At 36.8% G+C, this 17,460-nt stretch overlaps 1 protein-coding gene across 2 annotated transcripts in view; it reads left to right on the top strand.

Annotated features, from left to right (window-relative positions):
- Positions 1-17,460, top strand: part of NLN (neurolysin) — a 100,502-nt gene that overhangs the window by 67,553 nt on the left and 15,489 nt on the right. For both annotated transcript variants that reach the window (XM_082836602.1, XM_082836603.1), the window contains 2 exons: positions 1,158-1,524; positions 9,790-9,991. In XM_082836602.1, the coding sequence (XP_082692728.1) occupies positions 1,158-1,524; positions 9,790-9,991 (569 nt within the window). The remainder of the gene's footprint in view (positions 1-1,157; positions 1,525-9,789; positions 9,992-17,460) is intronic.

Below are 17,460 nucleotides of genomic sequence, written 5' to 3'. Positions count from 1 at the left end.
ATGACATGTAGCAGGTGTTGTACAAATAGTAGCTATTCATTATTATATAATTCATTTATTCATTCATGAGACATTTATGAAATAACTGCCCTGTATTAGTGTGCGTGCTACACAGTTGGACTATAGAAAGGGCTAAGACAAGTTTCTTTACTCAATGAATTTTCCGCTGAGCGGAAACAACAGAGATGTGAACCAGTAGTTGCCATCTGTTCTGATGTATTGTATACAAGAGATTGGCTTGGGGAGTTAATAGTTTGGGTGAGAATGTTTCCTTTAGTGGTGATTGTGTATACTGAAAATTTTCCTTAACAATACCTCATTAACTTAATTTTTTAAAAGCAGTTTTCTCTCTAATAAGAATTACATCTCTCTGTATCTTCCATGATTTTCCTCTTTTTGTTTCACAGCACTGCTCAAGCTGCTGCCTTCACCTCACACTATGGGGATGCCCCTTACAGGAGCAATGCTTTTTATCTTACATATGTAGCAAATTGTGGAAAATAAATACATAATAAAAGCATACTCCTTTAGCCAAATACAGTGCAATAGTCAAAAACGGACCACAGTGTTAAATTGCATTATCCATCTAAAAAGTAGAATTGCCATGTCCCAATAGACCTTCTTCATAGGAATGGGATAGTGATTAACTAAACCCATGGCTCTCAAAGGCGATGAACAGTTTTCAGTAATTCTGACCTCAGGTCACACCTGATTTGTTTTCCCTAGGTCTCTGAGGAGCCTAACCTCATTGAAGAATAATCACGTACATGAGTTTAGTTTCACTATCGCTTCATTCCCTGAATTATAATGTTCTTAAGGCAGAGTTCTCTGAGATAAACTTCAGCTTTGTTGATGATGTAAGGAAGTTGTGGCCTGACTTGGGTGGTGCAAAAAAAAAAAAAAGAAGAAGAAGGGTGAGGAGCCATAAAATAAATTACCCTGAAGAGAACAGCAGTGCTGTCATAATAAAGCCTGCTTTCCTCTCTCCCTCCCTCCCTTCCTCTCCCCTTCCTTCCACCCTTCCTTCCTTCTTTTTTCCTGATGTATCTGTATTGCGTGTGACAAAGGAGGAAGCACAATGCTAAAATACTGGTGGTATGTAGGAATATGCTTGCTTCCAAGAGCAATGGATTGCCAACTTTTCCCTCTCCTCACAGATGATTTAAGCCAGAAATTAAAACCCTTGGGTGAAGCAGAACGAGAGTTTATTTTGAATTTGAAGAAAAAGGAATGTGAAGAGAGAGGTCTTGAATACGATGGGAAAATCAATGCCTGGGATCTATATTACTACATGACTCAGACAGAAGAACTCAAGTACTCTGTAGACCAAGAGATCCTCAAGGAATACTTCCCAATTGAAGTGGTCACTGAAGGCTTACTGAACATCTACCAGGAGCTGTTGGGACTTTCATTTGAGCAAGTGACAGATGCTCATGTTTGGCATAAGAGTGTTACACTTTACACTGTGAAAGATAAAGCTACGGGAGAAGTATTAGGACAGTTCTACTTGGACCTCTATCCAAGGTACTGAGGATCACCGTGTTGGAAGGGACCTTAGGGATTCAACTCCTACCCAGATTAAGATTCTTGTCTTTCATAATTCTCATATGTGATTCCTAGTATAGGGATTAAAAATGTGGGATCTGAAGCCAGAATGTCTGGCTCCATGACTTACTAGGCAGGTTACTTAATTTTTCTCTGCCTCAGTTTCCTTACCTATATTACAGTCCTATGAAATGGGAATACCAATCATACCTGCTTTGTAAGGTCATTGTAAGGACTAAAATGGTTAATTACATGCAAAGCTTTTAGAAGACTACCCAGCACACAGCAAGTGCTTAGTAAATGTGAGCTGCTATTATCATCACTATTATCATTATCATCATCATTATCTAGGATTGAACCTGGGCCCACGGCAGTGGAAGCACAGAGTGCAGACCACTGGACTGCCAGGGAATTCCCTGCATTTCTTAATTTAAAATTGACTTCAGAATGTTTATTATTCAGGTGATCTGTCTGCCAGTGCTCTTAAATCTATGTCCACTCCCTTCAGTCTGGCTGAAAGGCAGCACAGTATAAAGGAATAGCAAAATCTTAGCGGTCAGTCAAACTTGAGTTGGAATGCTTGTGTGACATAACCTTTATGAGTCTCTATATCCACCTCTATTATATGGGAATAATGTTTGCTTTACAGGTTTGTTTTGTGCATTAGACTATATATGCTAATCACCCAGCCTGGGCATTCAATCAGTAGTAAGACTTAAAAATATTATTATTATTGTCTCTGTAGCATGTAGTAACTATGTACTCCACAGTGTTTCATCAGACATGAAAGGATTTGGATTACTTTCTCTGTAGGCTGCTTTCTAAAACAAAGCCAGCTTGTTGCAATTTTACTAACTAGGCCAGAGTAAATTATATCAATAGCATCTCTCTAGATCAGCAGCACATGCAACTTTGTAACCTACTGATTTTGCATGACTTCAGGAAGGAGGCTGGTTAACTATTGTCAACCAGACAGGAGGCAGAGTTGTCTGATCCCACTGCTTTATGGACTTACTTTCACTTCTGATATGATCTAAAAATAAACCCATGTCAAATTGGATAAGTCTATTTTTAATTGAAGAGTGTCAGGATACAGTTTTAGGCCAAGAATTCTTTCAGGGGAACTCCTTCAGCATTGGAGCCTCCTATAACTGTCCCCGGATTCTCTTTCCATGGCCAAAGATAGCAAGTCTAGCTACCCCATCCTGCTGTTTCTTTGCCAAGATATAACTGGTGTCTTTTGTGCTCAGAGATCTGGCCACTGCTACCAGCACTCAGGTATGGGGACCAGAGAGTGATGTTTTGTGAGGGTAGTGACCTAGTTAATATTCACTTTCTGTCTCCTGACGTGCTTGCTTCTTGTTTTCTTTGTCTACTTGACTCAAAAAAAGGATATTTGTAGTAGATTAGGAAAGACCAGTTTCTTCTTTTTTTAAATCACGTATCAATTTTTATTCATCAAACACTGAGATTGTCAAACAACAGGAAAAAAACCTCTAATGGTTCCAACATAAGATTGCCAGGTAAGGGCATCTTTTAAAATCACCATCATTTTGGGCTTCCCTGGTGGCGCAGTGGTTGAGACTCTGCCTGCCGATGCAGGGGACACGGGTTCGTGCCCCGGTCCAGGAAGATCCCACGTGCTGCGGAGCGGCTGGGCCCGTGAGCCATGGCCGCTGAGCCTGCGCGTCCGGAGCTTGTGCTCCGCAACGGGAGCGGCCACAACAGTGAGAGGCCCACGTACCGCAAAAAAAAAAAAAAAAAAAAAAAATCACCATCATTTTATAAACACAACGTAAAAAAGACATACTCTCAGAGTAAGGAAACCTCTGATATTAAATAAATCAAATTTATTTTTTAAAAAGAAAGATAAAAACCTCTCAATGGCACTGATTTTTAAATTGGTCGAAAGTCCTTATGGTGTTTCATAATGGACCAAGATGTATAAAATATAACAGGATAAACACCTTGCAGATTAGTTTGTTTTCCCCGGTAAAATAATATTTATAGATCTGTTTACCTGTTTAAACAATTCAGTCTAACTACATGAAATCATTCCAGAAACACTGATGGGCCCATTGAACATCCAGAGGCTGGACTGGCTGAAAATGTTATCAGATTCAGTGCACGGTTTCTGGTGTACATGTCCATGGGTTCTCTTCCCTTCTCTCCCCTCCTCTGTCTGCCTTCCCTTCCCATGTCCCTGCTCACTCCTAGCTCAGCCTGACACAGTTCTTTTCTGTTGTTGTTGTTGTTATTTACTTATTTTTACTTATTTATTTTAAACAGACTTTATCTTTTAGAGCAGTTTTAGATTCACAACAAAACTGACCCTAAAGTAAAGAGATTTCCCGTATATCCCCTGCCCCGCACACGCACAGTTTCCCCCATTATCAACGTCCCCCACCAGAGTGGTACATTTGTTATAACCTACGTTGACACATCATTGTCACCCAAATTATATTCGGGTTCACTGTTGATGTTATACTTTCTTGGGATTTGAGAAAACATATATAATGTGTATCTACCATTATAGTATCAGACAGAGTAGTTTCACTGCCCTAAAAATCCCCTGTGCTTGGCCTCTTCATCCCTTCCCCCACCACCCCAGCCCCTGGCGACCACTGATCTTTTTACTTTCTCCATAGTTTTGCCTTTTCTGAAATGTCATACAGATGGAATTATACAGTATGTAGCCTTCTCAGATTGGCTTCTTTCATTTAGCATTATGCATTTAAAGTTCCTCCATGTCTTTTCATGACTTAATAGCTCATTTCTTTTCTTTTTAGCACTGAATAATATTCCATTGTCTGGATATACCACAGTTTATTTACCTATTCATCTACTAAAGGACATTTTGGTTGCTTCCAAGTTTTGGCAATTATGAATAAAGCTGTTATAAACATGTGCAGGTTTTTGTGTGGACATAAATTTCCAGTCCCTTTGGGTAAATACCGAGGAGTGCAATTGCTAGATTGTATGGTAAGAGTATGTTTAGTTTTGTAAGAAACCACCAAACTGTCTTCCAGAGTGCATGTACCATTTTTGCATTCCCACCAGTGATGAATGAGAGTTTCTATTGTTCCACATCCCTGTCAGCATTTGGTGTTGTCAGTATTCTGGATTTTGGTCACTCTAATAGGTGTGTAGTGGTATTTCATTGTTGTTTTAATTTGCATTTCCCTGATGACATATGATGTGGAACAACTTTTCATATACTTACTACCATCTCTGTATCTCCTTTGAGGAGGTGTCTGTTAAGGTTTTTGGTATATTTTTTAATCTGATTGTTTGTTTTCTTATTGGTGAATTTTAAGAGTTCTTCGTGTATTTGGATAACAGTCTTTTATCAGATGTCTCTTTTGTAAATATTTCCTCACAGTCTATGGCTTGTCTTATCAATTTCTTGACAGTGTTTAATGAAATCCAGCTTATTGATTTTTTTTCTTTCATGGATTGTGCCTTCAGTGTTTCATCTAAAAAGTCATTGCCAAACCCAGGGTCATCTAGATTTCCTCCTACATTATATTCTAGGAATTTTGTAGTTTTACATTTTGCATTTAGGTCTGTGATCCATTTTTGAGTTGTTTTTTGTGAAGGGTATAAGGTCTGTGTCTCGACTCATTTTTTTGCATGTGGACTCCTAGTTGTTCCAGCATCATTTGTTGAAAAAACTGTCTGTGCTCCATTGTCTTTATCTGTGCCTTTGCCCTTTAGTCAAAGAGAAGTTGACTATATTTATAGAAGTATATTTTTAATTTCCAAATATTTGGATATTTTCCAGCTAGCCTTCTGTTATTTCTAGTTTGGTTCTGTTATTATTGGAGAATGTACTTTATATCCTTTGAATTCTTTTAAGTTGTTTTGATTTACAGCCAATATGTAATTAGTCTTGGTGAATGTTCCATGTGCACTTGAGTATTTGTTTTCTGTTGTTAGGTTGAGGGTTCTGTAAATGTCAGTTAGGTGAAGATGACCAATAATGTTGTTCAGGTGTTCTATATCTGAGCTGATATTCTCTCAGCCTGTTCATTTAATTACTGAGAAAGGAATGAAGTCTCTAAGTGATTTGTCTATTTCTTCTTTCAATTCTGCCGGCTTTTGCTTCATGTATTTTTTTTAATTGAAGTATAGTTGATTTACAATGTTGTGTTAATTTCTGCTGTACAGCAAAGTGATTCAGTTATACATATATATACACTATCTTTTTTATACTCGTTTCTATTATGATTTGTCACAGGATATTGAATTGTTTAGTATATTTTGAAGCTCTGCTTTTAGTTATACACATATTTAGAATTGTTATATCTACTTAGAGAACTGTCCCCTTTATCGTTATATAATGTTCCTTATTATCTTTAGTAATATTCCTTGTTCTGTTTGTCTGCTATTACTATAGCCATTCAGCTTTCATCTGATTAGCATTTGCAGTGTATCTTTTTCCATCCTTTAACTTTTTACCTTTGCCTTTTTATTTAGAGTGGGTTTCTTATAGACACTGTACTTGGTGCTTGCTTTTTTATCCACTCTAATAATGTTTTAATTGACATGCTTAGGAAACTTACATTTAGTATAACCATCTTACTTTTTGTCCCATCTATACTTTCCCCACTTTTCTGACTTCTTTTGGGTTGATAGGTTTTTTTATGATTTATTTTTGTCTCTACTGTTGGCTTATTATTTACATCTCCTTTTAATATTTTTAAATTAAAAAATTGCCTAAGGGTTTAAAGTATATATCAATATCTTCAATCACAGTCTACCTTCAAGTTATATTATATTTCTTATCATTTGTGCTATCGTTGGCCTACATGTTATTTTCACATATGCTTAACACCCAGTGCGTTGTTAGTATTATTGATTAGTCAACTATTATTCACAGCAATTCAAAATAGATTGTAATATATCTTCATTTATTATATTTTCAGCACTAATTGCTTTGTAGTTACAAGTTTAGAGTGGTATCACATCCCTTCTGCCTGAAGAACTTCCTTTAAAATCTCTTGTAGTTCACGTCTGTTGGTAATATATACCAGTTTTTTTTTTGTTTTTTGTTTTTTGTTTTTTTTTTTGCGGTACGCGGGCCTCTCACTGTTGTGGCCTCTCCCGTTGCGGAGCGCAGGCTCCGGACACGCAGGCTCAGCAGCCATGGCTCATGGGCCCAGCCACTCCGTGGCATGTGGGATCTTCCCGGACCGGGGCACGAACCCGCGTCCCCTGCATCTGCAGGCGGACCCTCAACCACTGCGCCACCAGGGAAGCCCATATATACCAGTTTTTTTGAGAAAGTCTTTCCTTTACTTTCTTTTGTGAAATGTATTTTTTACTATTTATAGAATTCTGGGTTCACAGGTATTTTCTATCAGTACTTTAAAGATGGCATTCCATTGTCTTCTGGCTTGCAGAGTTTCTGACAAGAGATTGGCTGTAATTCTTACTGTGTTCTTTTTGTGTTCTTACTGTGTTCTGTACTGCGTTCTTTTCCTCTGACTGCCTTCAAGATTTTCTCTTTGTTCCTCTCTTTCATCAGTTCCATACACTTAGGTATATGGGATAATTTTTTCTTTTTTCTTTTATTGGTTGTTTGCTTTGTATTTGTCTTCCTTGGTGTTCTTTGAACTTGTTGGATCTGTGGTTTAGTGTTGTTAATTTTGGAAAATTCTGAGCTATTCTTTTGGTTTTTGGGGGGTTTTTTTGGCCCGCAGCTTGCAGGCTTTTAGTTCCCCAACCAGGGATTGAACCCAGGCCCTCGGCATTGAAAGCGCAGAATCCTAACCACAGGACCACCAGGGAGTTCCCTAATTTTGGAAAATTCTCAGCTATTCTTCAAATATTTCTTCTATCCTGTTCTCTATTCTCCTTCTGAAATTCCACTTACATATATAATAGATCATTTGATATTGTCCTGCAGCTCTTGAGTCTTTGTTTGTTTTGTTTTGTTTTTTGTTTTTGGCACCCTTTTAAAAATCTTTGTGTTTTAGGGTAATTTCTATTGGCCTATCTTTTGGTTCAGTGATTCTTCCCATGGCTATGGGAAGTCTATCAATGAGACTATCAAAGGCATTCTTCATCCCCATTACTGTGCTTTTTATTTCTAGCATTTTCATTTTATTCTCATAGTTTCCAGCTCTCTCCCAAAATTATCCATCTGACTGTGCATTTTCCTCCAAAACCTTTAACATTTAACATTTAAGTTATTGTAAATATTCTGTCTGATAGCTCCAACATCTTTGTCATATCTGAGTCTATTTTTCTTGCCCTCTTTGCCTCTTGACATTGTGTCTTTTTTCCTTGCATCTCCATGTGCCTTATAATTTTTTTTTAAGTCAGACACTAATATAAGACAGAAAAGACTAAGGTAAATAGTTTTTATACCTGGCAGTGGGCACATATGTACTTCTGCTAGGCCTTTAATGTGAGTCTTTAACTCATTCCATTTAGTAGTTGAGCTGGGTTTGGACCTTGTTATTGCTATGGTTAACCTCAGTGAACCCAAAGCTTCAGATTCCTGTATGTGTTTAGGATAAGAGCTTATTTGCCAGAGTTTTTCTCAGTGTCTGTTCCACTTAGTTTGAGGTTGTTCATTTGTGCTGTGCCTTAGAGCAGGTCTCTTCATGCTCTTGTTCCTCTCCCTGCAGTAGACTGCTATTGTTTATTACTGGATGCCTATTAGCCTGGAAAGGTGGGGTGGGGGTCTTTTCTGTTCAGTCTTACCCTGGGTCTGAGGAGTAGACCTATATACTGATACTGCCCCACCCTCAGCTGTAGGTCTGGGCCCAGGATGTTTTCCTGCCCTACCTTCAGGAGTAGAGTGTGTTTTTGTGTTACCATCCCCCCAGCGGCAGTGGGTTTTCACCAGTTCTCTTAGGGCAACAGGGTTTGTTGCCTTTCCATGAGAAGTTCAAGGCTCGTGTCCACTAGGAGAGAGGTGAAATGGATCTAGGCAATGCTCCCTTCCACCAGGCTTGCATCAGCACTGATTCTTTCCCAGAGCTCTCATCCTGCCCCTGTCTTTTTTGTGTGTACTCAGTGAGGTCTAAGGAGAAGACCCTGCAAATGGATGCAAAATTTCCCTTATCTAATAACTCCTAGTGGTTCCGTATTTTTGCTGGTTCACCATCAATCTTTATCAATTTGTTAAAAATTTTCTTACTGGTGTCTGTAGTGTCTGCCCCACGTTAAAAACAAACAAACCAAAAACCCAAAAAGTGCTTGTTTCCTTTCTCTTTCTCCTTGGAGGCATCTGTCTTAGATGGATTGTAGGTTGGTTGCCCTTCAACCTTCACTTTCCGATGGGTTCAAGAAAAGTTGTGATTTGCAAATTGTCCAGCATGTTGTTGTAAGAATAGGAGCAATGCCCTTTTCAGCTTTCTACATCTTAATAGGAAGCAGTAAAAAGACTAGTTTGTTTTTGTTTTTATTTTACCTGAATAACTTCAGCAGGAAAAAAGTTATGAGTCGCCAAGAAAAGATAATACAGAAAAAGATATACAAATCAAAACATCAAACTAAAAAATTCACACTAAACCTGAATGTACGTTCATGTTCTGAGCAAAGAAAAAAGGAGGAAACCTATCCCTGTAATAAAGTCTAATGGCCCATAGCTTTTGAGAGCTACCATCACTGGTATCACATTATCCTAGAATAGATGACTTTATAGTATAATTTATGCTTTTTCCAAGGCTAAATAAAAGCATTCTGTTTCAAAAAAGGCCTGTCTGGCTTATAAAAGGAGCTCATTTAATTATGAGTACTGATTGTTCCCTCCTTGAATAAAAGAACAATATTACTGTCTGGATTTTAGTTTTTATCAGTTTTTTTTAATCAATTTTAACTTTAAGGAAAAACTACCTAGTACGTCAAACTCCATTATTTCACTTTTGCTTCAACACTATTTAGTGTTCATTGACTCTATCTTTGAAGACAAAAAGCAAGAGCTTGTTACAATAAATTGGACATTCAGCTGTACCCTACTTGTGGTGTATATTCTTAATTCTTATATTAAGATTTCAACAAAAGAAACCTTGGAAATATAACTCATATCAAGTGATAGTGGGGTTTTTGTTTGTCTAGTTTTCGTTGTTTCATTTCAACAAAACATCGACCCACTTTGTAAAAGGTGAATTAAATGTTTCAAAGCATCTCCTGTTATCAAATATGGTTAAATGACTGAGAGAGGCCATGCCAATGTTGTTGCTAGAGAAGAGTGTTTGTATCTCACCAACTGTGCTTCTGGTTCCTTAGGGAAGGAAAATATAACCACGCAGCCTGCTTTGGTCTCCAGCCTGGCTGCCTCCTGCCTGATGGGAGCCGCATGATATCTGTGGCTGCCCTCGTGGTGAACTTCTCACAGCCACTAGCAGGTCGTCCCTCTCTCCTGAGACACGATGAGGTGAGGACTTACTTCCATGAATTTGGTCACGTCATGCATCAGATTTGTGCACAGGTGAGTGATTTTTTTTTTTTTATGGTAGACCTACTAATTGCTTTTCCAGATTTTTTTTTCCACCAATGTCAGGTTTCTCAACATGTTTCTTAACATGTTTTCTCAGAAGCTGAACATGTTCAAAAATTTCATAGGCCTTCTGCAAAAACACGAAATTTTTCTTACTATGTTTTCACAACATACCTTTACTCAGAGATTGATCCACTAATGAAAGAGCTTCATTGAATACCACCCTATGAAAAAAAAAGAAAGCTGTCGTTAAGGAAGGGTTACAAATACTGTGTTTTTTCCTTTCAAATCTTTTCCTCATAGGAATTTGGTGTAAGCTTCAGAGATAAACTGCTATAATCTGTCTCTTCTGCTTATTAATGCTTTGTTTAGTTCAATGGTTTTCAATCATCCAGACTCTGTACTCCTTTTTTAATAATAAATATTTTGTAACACCTTCCTTTACTAGCCTTCAATTAAAATCACAGATAGCATGGTATAACCATGGGGAGAATTTACTAAGAAAGAAAATGTGTGTGTGCAGTGGATTGCAACTAATTTCTCTTTATTTTTAAAAATGAAAAGTGTATTTATTCTAAACTTTGTAACACAGTCCAGTAAACTAGGCCCACACTATTCTAGGATGAACCATATGAACATGCCAATATTTAACCGCTGTTGACATACGAAAACATCTAGTTCAGTTGTTCAGCCTAACAGTTTAAAAACTGATATTTACAGAAGTAGAGGGACAGTTTTCAAAATTTGAAATCTCCATGCATCTCTAAAGATGAACTTTTTAGAAATAACCTCTTTATCAGAATAGTTTTAGATTTACAGAAAAGTTGCAAAGACAGTACTCCTCACCCTGTTTCCCCTACTGTTAACATCTTATAGTACATTTGCCATAACTAAGAAGCTAACAGCATTGGTACAGTACTCCTAACTAAACTCAACACTTTATTTGGATTTAACTAGTTTTTCCCTAAAGGTCTTTTTCTATACAGATAATTTTTTTTAATCTATGCAATATCCTCACTGCATAAAAGAAAGCATTTTGTTTATGTTTTTCAAATTGTAATGCCTGGGCATGGCTGTGTAGTAAGACATAAGGAAGTAGTCAGGTTATACGTGAATGACCCCGAATCTTGCAGCAAAAACTGCAGACTGATACTTAAGCGGTTTGTTTTGTCCATTCAAGTCCAAGAATGGTATAGCCAGTTGTCTTAGTTCAGATTGCTAAAACAGAATACCATAGATTGGGTGACTTAAAAATAACAGAAATTTCTCACAGTTCTGGGAGCTGAAGTCCAAGATCAAGGTGCTGGCAGATTTGATGTCTGCTGAGGACCTGCTTTCTGGTTCAGATATAGCACCCTCTCACTGTGTCTTCACATAGCAGAAAGGAGCTCTCTGGGATCTCTTTTATAAGGCACTAATCCCAGCCATAGGACTTCACCTTCATGACTTCATCATCTCCCAAAGGCCCCACCTCCTACCATCATACTGGGGGTTAGGTGTCAACATATGAATTTAGGGGTGGGACACAAACATTCAGGCCTCAATAGTGACATGATTTTCCAAAATGGTGACTATCTCTTGGGACACTTCCAAATAGAAAGTAATCTTACTTTGATTTACACAATTGATTCTAGTAGTTAGAGTCTTGGAAACTTTAAATGTGCAAAAAAAATTTTGTAAAAATATGTGCAATGGAGTTAGTTTCTAGGCTCACTTAATTACAGATTTTTCATTGATATGAGTGTCCAGCAGGGCATATGAATGACATGCAGAATAGGGGACAATTTTTCATTGTCTTGACATGTGCAGTTCAGTCCTGGACATCCAGCATCCCACCCCCAGAGCAGCCCCTAATCATTGTAATAACCAAAAATGTACCCACTCTTTTCCAGAATACTACTATCACTTTTGTTAAAAAAAAAAGTATTTAGTTCTTTCAACATTTTATCTTTACATCCTGGTGTTTCCATGTTTTATTTTAAAAAACAGAGGGGACTCCGGTATGAATCTATTCAGATAAATAAATCCTAATATACTGATATAGCCATTTCTACTCTCTGTTTAATCCAAGGAAAATAAAGCTTTCAGAATAACCTAAACTTTCTTTCTTAGGTAATTTTAAAGTCTATTTTCACAGCAATAGGTTTCCTGAAATATTTCTTTTCCATCAGTGTTCATTCTATGACTGACATTTCCTTTAATTAGGATAAGTCTAGGTTCCATTTCTCTCAAGTGTTTTTATGAATAATTTGGGAAAGCCAAATATTTTTCTTAATTTCAGACTTAGGTTACTTAGATTATCTAAGATCTTAGTTATGTATTTGTACACAGATAAACAATAGTCTGCTTTTAGAACAGTGGATCTTAACTTCTTTGGATCTGAGAACCTATGAAAATATGATTTAAGCTATAGATACCTCTTCCAGAAAAATGCACATTCACTTATACAGTCAGATTTCTACCTGGAATTTCAAAGGGCACACTGACCCCCTGAAGCCCAGACCATACTGAATTCCAAGTTAAAAACTGGGTTAGAGTAGTTTCCTCCTTTATTTGGGTGTTGATTATCAGCTAGTGATTTCTGAGGAAGTAATTTGGTGTCTTAATCACGTTTATTAAAATAATACTGATCCTCAGATAGGGTTTTCCATGCTTTTGATGCATGTTCTTGTTTTCAAACACAGCCCTCTTGTAACCTTAATATTGTATGCTTATCATGTGTTCACGATACAGTTCTCTACAACTCTGTTATTCTCATTATTTCTGACATTAATCTTGATTCTTTGAAATACTCATTTTAGTACTGGAAAATAACTGTCCTGGTATTATTTCATTTTAAAGCTCTGTAACTCATGAATGAAATGTATATACATATATATATATATATATATATATATATAAATGAACTATATATGAATATATAATTATATATATGACCAAACATATATATGACTGAACTACACACATGAATATATATGAATCAGTATGTATACTGATATACTGATGATAATATATATACTGATATTCTGCTGATAGCATATTTACTGTTGATCAATATATATACTGATGAACGAAATATATGTGTGTTTCATATATACACATATATATGAATCAGCTATATATATGAACATACAATTATATATATGACAACTATACATATGAATATATACATGAATCAGTGTATATACTGATGATGAATGATGTCTCTTTCTTGAAACAGTAGATTATATTCAATTCTTAGAATTTGCCTAACCTCCTTCTTGAACACGAAATGTGTCATACAGATGAATGGTGTATTAGTACAGTCCCTTATCTGGTCATCACCTAATGACATAATCTTCGAAAAATCTCTTGCTTGTCTGTTAATCCTTTCAAATGTCCTGTAACGTTTTAAGATCTTTTAAAGTAATGTATTTGAAACCAGTGATCACTGCTTTTGTCTTACAAGTAACAGATGCAGATCCATATATTTGCAGCTTTATAATGATCTCAAAACCTTTTGTACTGACCTAAAGTAGATGGCAGTGAAAAAGGAGTTTAATAGTTTCTGTGTTCAGTAATACTTCTGACTTATCTGAGAAATATATAGTGAATTTATAAGTTTGCCATACATGTTCAGTAGATTGGTTTTAAGATATGACAGCCAAGTGTTTGAGTTCTCCACTGTGGCAGTTTGCAAGTTTGATGACCAGAAGAGCTTGCTAGAGCTTGTCATAGTAATATTTAAATATGTCAGCAGGAACATCCAGTTTTCAAACATGTAGATGGACTAGTTCAAGGTGTCTACTATCTCATCATTCAAGAGAATGAGTTTCACTCATATTTTTGTGTTTACACTACAGCGTAGATAATTTTGAAGATAGCAGTCAGGAAGTGGCATCCTTAGTATCTGTTCCTGTTTCATGGCTTTATTGTGGTTTGGGCGTCAGTAATCGCTGGACTTTCGAACTTCCTGTAGAAAAGAAGAGTAATGCTTCTTAACAGCCTCCATTGTGATGTCTCTGTGTTGGTTGTGCATTAAGAGCAGTAATGAGTTTTGGACTGTTAGATATCGTTATTTTAAAGCAACACATGAGAACCACAATAAAGCCTTATTAAAGTGAAAGAAAAACTTCACATTTCAAATAATCTGTTAATTTCATCTAAAGACTAGTAGAGCATCTTGTCTGCTTTAAATATTGTGGACTAGATGCTGTTTTAAATAAATGTAGCCTATATCAGTTAGGAAGGCACCCTAGTGTTATGAAAAGAGCACTGGATTAAAAATCATCCGTGTATTTGTAGGCCTGGCTATGTGACTTTTGGCACATTTTCTGACCTCCTTGGGCCACCTCTTTTTTCTTATTCCTAAAATAAGAAACAACAACAGTTCTCATATCTGCTTCCCTAGAGTGCTGAGATTAAATAATGTGTGGAAAGGTACTTGGGAAAGAATAAAGTGCCATACATGTTTGAAGTGTTCTTGTAACTATGCTTATATATAATTCAGCTCTTTTGAAATCACTAAGTAGCATACAGGTCATAATTTGAGACGGGGGAAAAGATTGCCATGAGGAAAAGCACTGTCACTTCAGATTTTAAAGAGTTCACAAATGCTTACCCTCCACGGGTTTTGGGTGAAGATCTGTGGAAGGTGATTGGAAAACATCACATTTGTATTTTTGTTTTGTTTTAATGATTACCTGCTACTTAGAAGTTTGATTCCTGGAGCTGGAGCAGAATGAGCACTTTATTTATGTATTTATTTATTTTTGAAAGTATCCTTTTTTTTTTTCTTTTTGTCCGAGCCACACAGCTTGAGGGGTCTTAGATCCCTGACCAAGGATTGAACCCGGGCCTTCGGCAGTGAGAGCACAGAGTCCTAACCACTGGAACACCAGGGAGTTCAACAGAATGAGCAGTTTAGAGTATTGGCAAAGGTGGAAGATTAGATTAGAAAAATCTTCTGCAGATAATGTGTTGCTTCACGTGTCTTAAATGATGGTGGTAATACTGACCTGTGGAACTATAGGGCTGTTGTAAAAGTTAACAAAATGTTATTCAGGTTCTCTTTATTACTGTTTTCATTGCCAGTGATTGCTAGGTATATGTGAAGTTAAAAGTATGACCTTTAACCTTCTGTTTATAGCAAAGCCTAGGAGACAGTGGCACTTTTTTTCTCCAATGACTTGTTACTTAAACTTCATCATCCCTGGATTTAGGAGTAGATCAGACAGGGGACATGGAATGACTGCTAAGAAATCAATAGGGGATCATCTCAGACAGCCAAGGTCCGCTCTCCTGAGCCCTGTTCTTTTTCCTCAGCACAGTACACTTATTGACTTCAGCAACTGCCTTTTCTTTGAGCTGAGATTTGCTTTCATGAAAATAACACTTTAGTTGTAAATGCTAAAAGCAACCAGTCTCAATTAGAACAATAACCCATATAGGATTTGGTCTTTAAAGCTTGCATAACTTTTTGAGCTTTAGTTTAATAATTTTGCTCCAGCTCTCACTGTGTTGTATCAATTGAGAAATTAATCTCTGTAGCATCAAGTCATTTGTTGTAAAAATCTATAACGGAATATATTTTAGGCATCCAACTGTCTGTTTTAAAAGATAATATAGAAAAGTCTCATAGTTTTAGACAACTTTCTTCCTCTCGAGAACTTCTAACTAAACAGGAATCTAGTTTACCTTGTTTTCTAGGCTTTTATTGTCAAAATATTTCCTGCAGCAATAATGCTCATAAGGTACTGTATTCAACACCATTGAATTATTCGTGTTGAAAACTGTATAAAGTACTTCTTGGGTTCTTTGGAACATACAGTTGAAAACTGGGGAGTGGTATTTGCCGGCTGGTCATCAACGAGTAATGGAATTCAACAGCCAGGCTGTTTTGCACGTCAGGCCCCCATCAGGCTGCTGGATCCTAAGACTTGCCCATGGTTTCCCTGTGGACATACACAGTGACTGACTGTGAGTTCCTTAGCATGTTCAAATTTAGTCATTTGCTGGAAATTGAGCTTTTGGATTTTGTAAGTTCTTTGTCCTCCTCATTTGAAAAGTATTTAAATGGTATTGCCCAAAGGGCACACGGAGAAACAGCATGACTTTCGGGAAATTAGTAAGCAGTAGAGTTATTTTTAGCTTTTACTCCTAGCAAACATTTCCTTTTGTTCTTTAGAAGACATTGTTGATCTGTTCATTCATGTGCTGTGCTCTCTCCCCAACTACAGGGTGGCTTCAGAGAGAATAAGCCCTCTCTTCTCTACTCTGCGTGACAGAATTGTGTTAATTCTCATTTAATTTTAACTCATGAGTTATTCATTTGTTCATGTTTTTCTAGGTTCTGAAATACCACTGCCACCACCACATACACACATACATTTTATTGTTATTTGGGGTTGATTTTCCCTCTCATCAGCAAACACTAACCAAAAAATGTTCACACAAGCAGGATATACAAAATTTATATTTTTTTCAAAATATTGTACAGTGATAGTTGATGGTGTGATTTTGTCTTTATTTACTTATTTTACAACTATAATATTTAGAAAGTTATGCAGTTAGTATTACAGAATCCCAAATCCAGGATAGATGGTTATAGAGGCTGGCCTTTACACCTCAATCTCATGTGTGAACTTTGAAAAATCTTCCAGTATATAGAGGAAATCAGATTTTTAAGGAAGCACACTGAAACCTCGCTTTTACTATTCACATAAAGGCAAGTTTGATATAAGACTAGATCCAAGATGATTTCATCAATTTGTCACATCGTAATTTAGCCTTTTTTTCTTTGATTTTTCTCTGAGATAGAGCGGTATAATAGCATTTGTGGTTAAAATTGGGGTTCTGTAGTCCGACCACCTGGTTTAAAATCCTAGTTCTACCATTAATCTCAGTATACCTCAATTTCCTTATCTCATAAATGGAGATTACCGTGCTTTATACAGTTGTTTTGGAATTTAAATCAGATAATCCATGCAAAGAGCCTAGCAAAATGCCTGACATAGTAAAGTCTCCATAGATGTTGGCTATTATTGTATAAAATTATTTTATCTATCATGTTGGATGTAGTTATTTTTAGAAGATTATATACAAGAAAGTGGCAAAATACTCAGTTTTCTGGAGCCCTTGACTCTTTACCTGTAAGAATTTTTTATGGGGATAAAAAATTATTTACCTGTCCTCAAACAGAGTTTACCTCATTCCAGTGCCTAGTGAATTTAGTTTCCCTTGGCCCTTCAGTAGTTGCAGCTCTTCATATCTAGAATCAGCACAATTATAATAGGAAGTCAAGCAAAACATTTTTTTTCATAAAGAGAGGAAGGCAGAATGTGAGGTGGCGTTGACATCTGTGCCTCTGCCCTGGGCCAAAAACAGAATGGTTATTTGCTTCTGATTTGGCAACCAGTCTGCTGCCTTCTCCAGTGGTTAAGTCGCCTTCCTTTCCCTTTCTTCCATTTAGAGCCCCAGGG

Source organism: Leucopleurus acutus (genome assembly GCF_964270905.1).
Source record: "Leucopleurus acutus genome assembly, chromosome: 3".
In the NCBI taxonomy this organism is placed as follows: domain Eukaryota; kingdom Metazoa; phylum Chordata; class Mammalia; order Artiodactyla; family Delphinidae; genus Leucopleurus; species Leucopleurus acutus.
The sequence above is the reverse complement of the archived record's forward strand: the minus strand, read 5'-3'. Positions and strand labels throughout refer to the sequence as shown.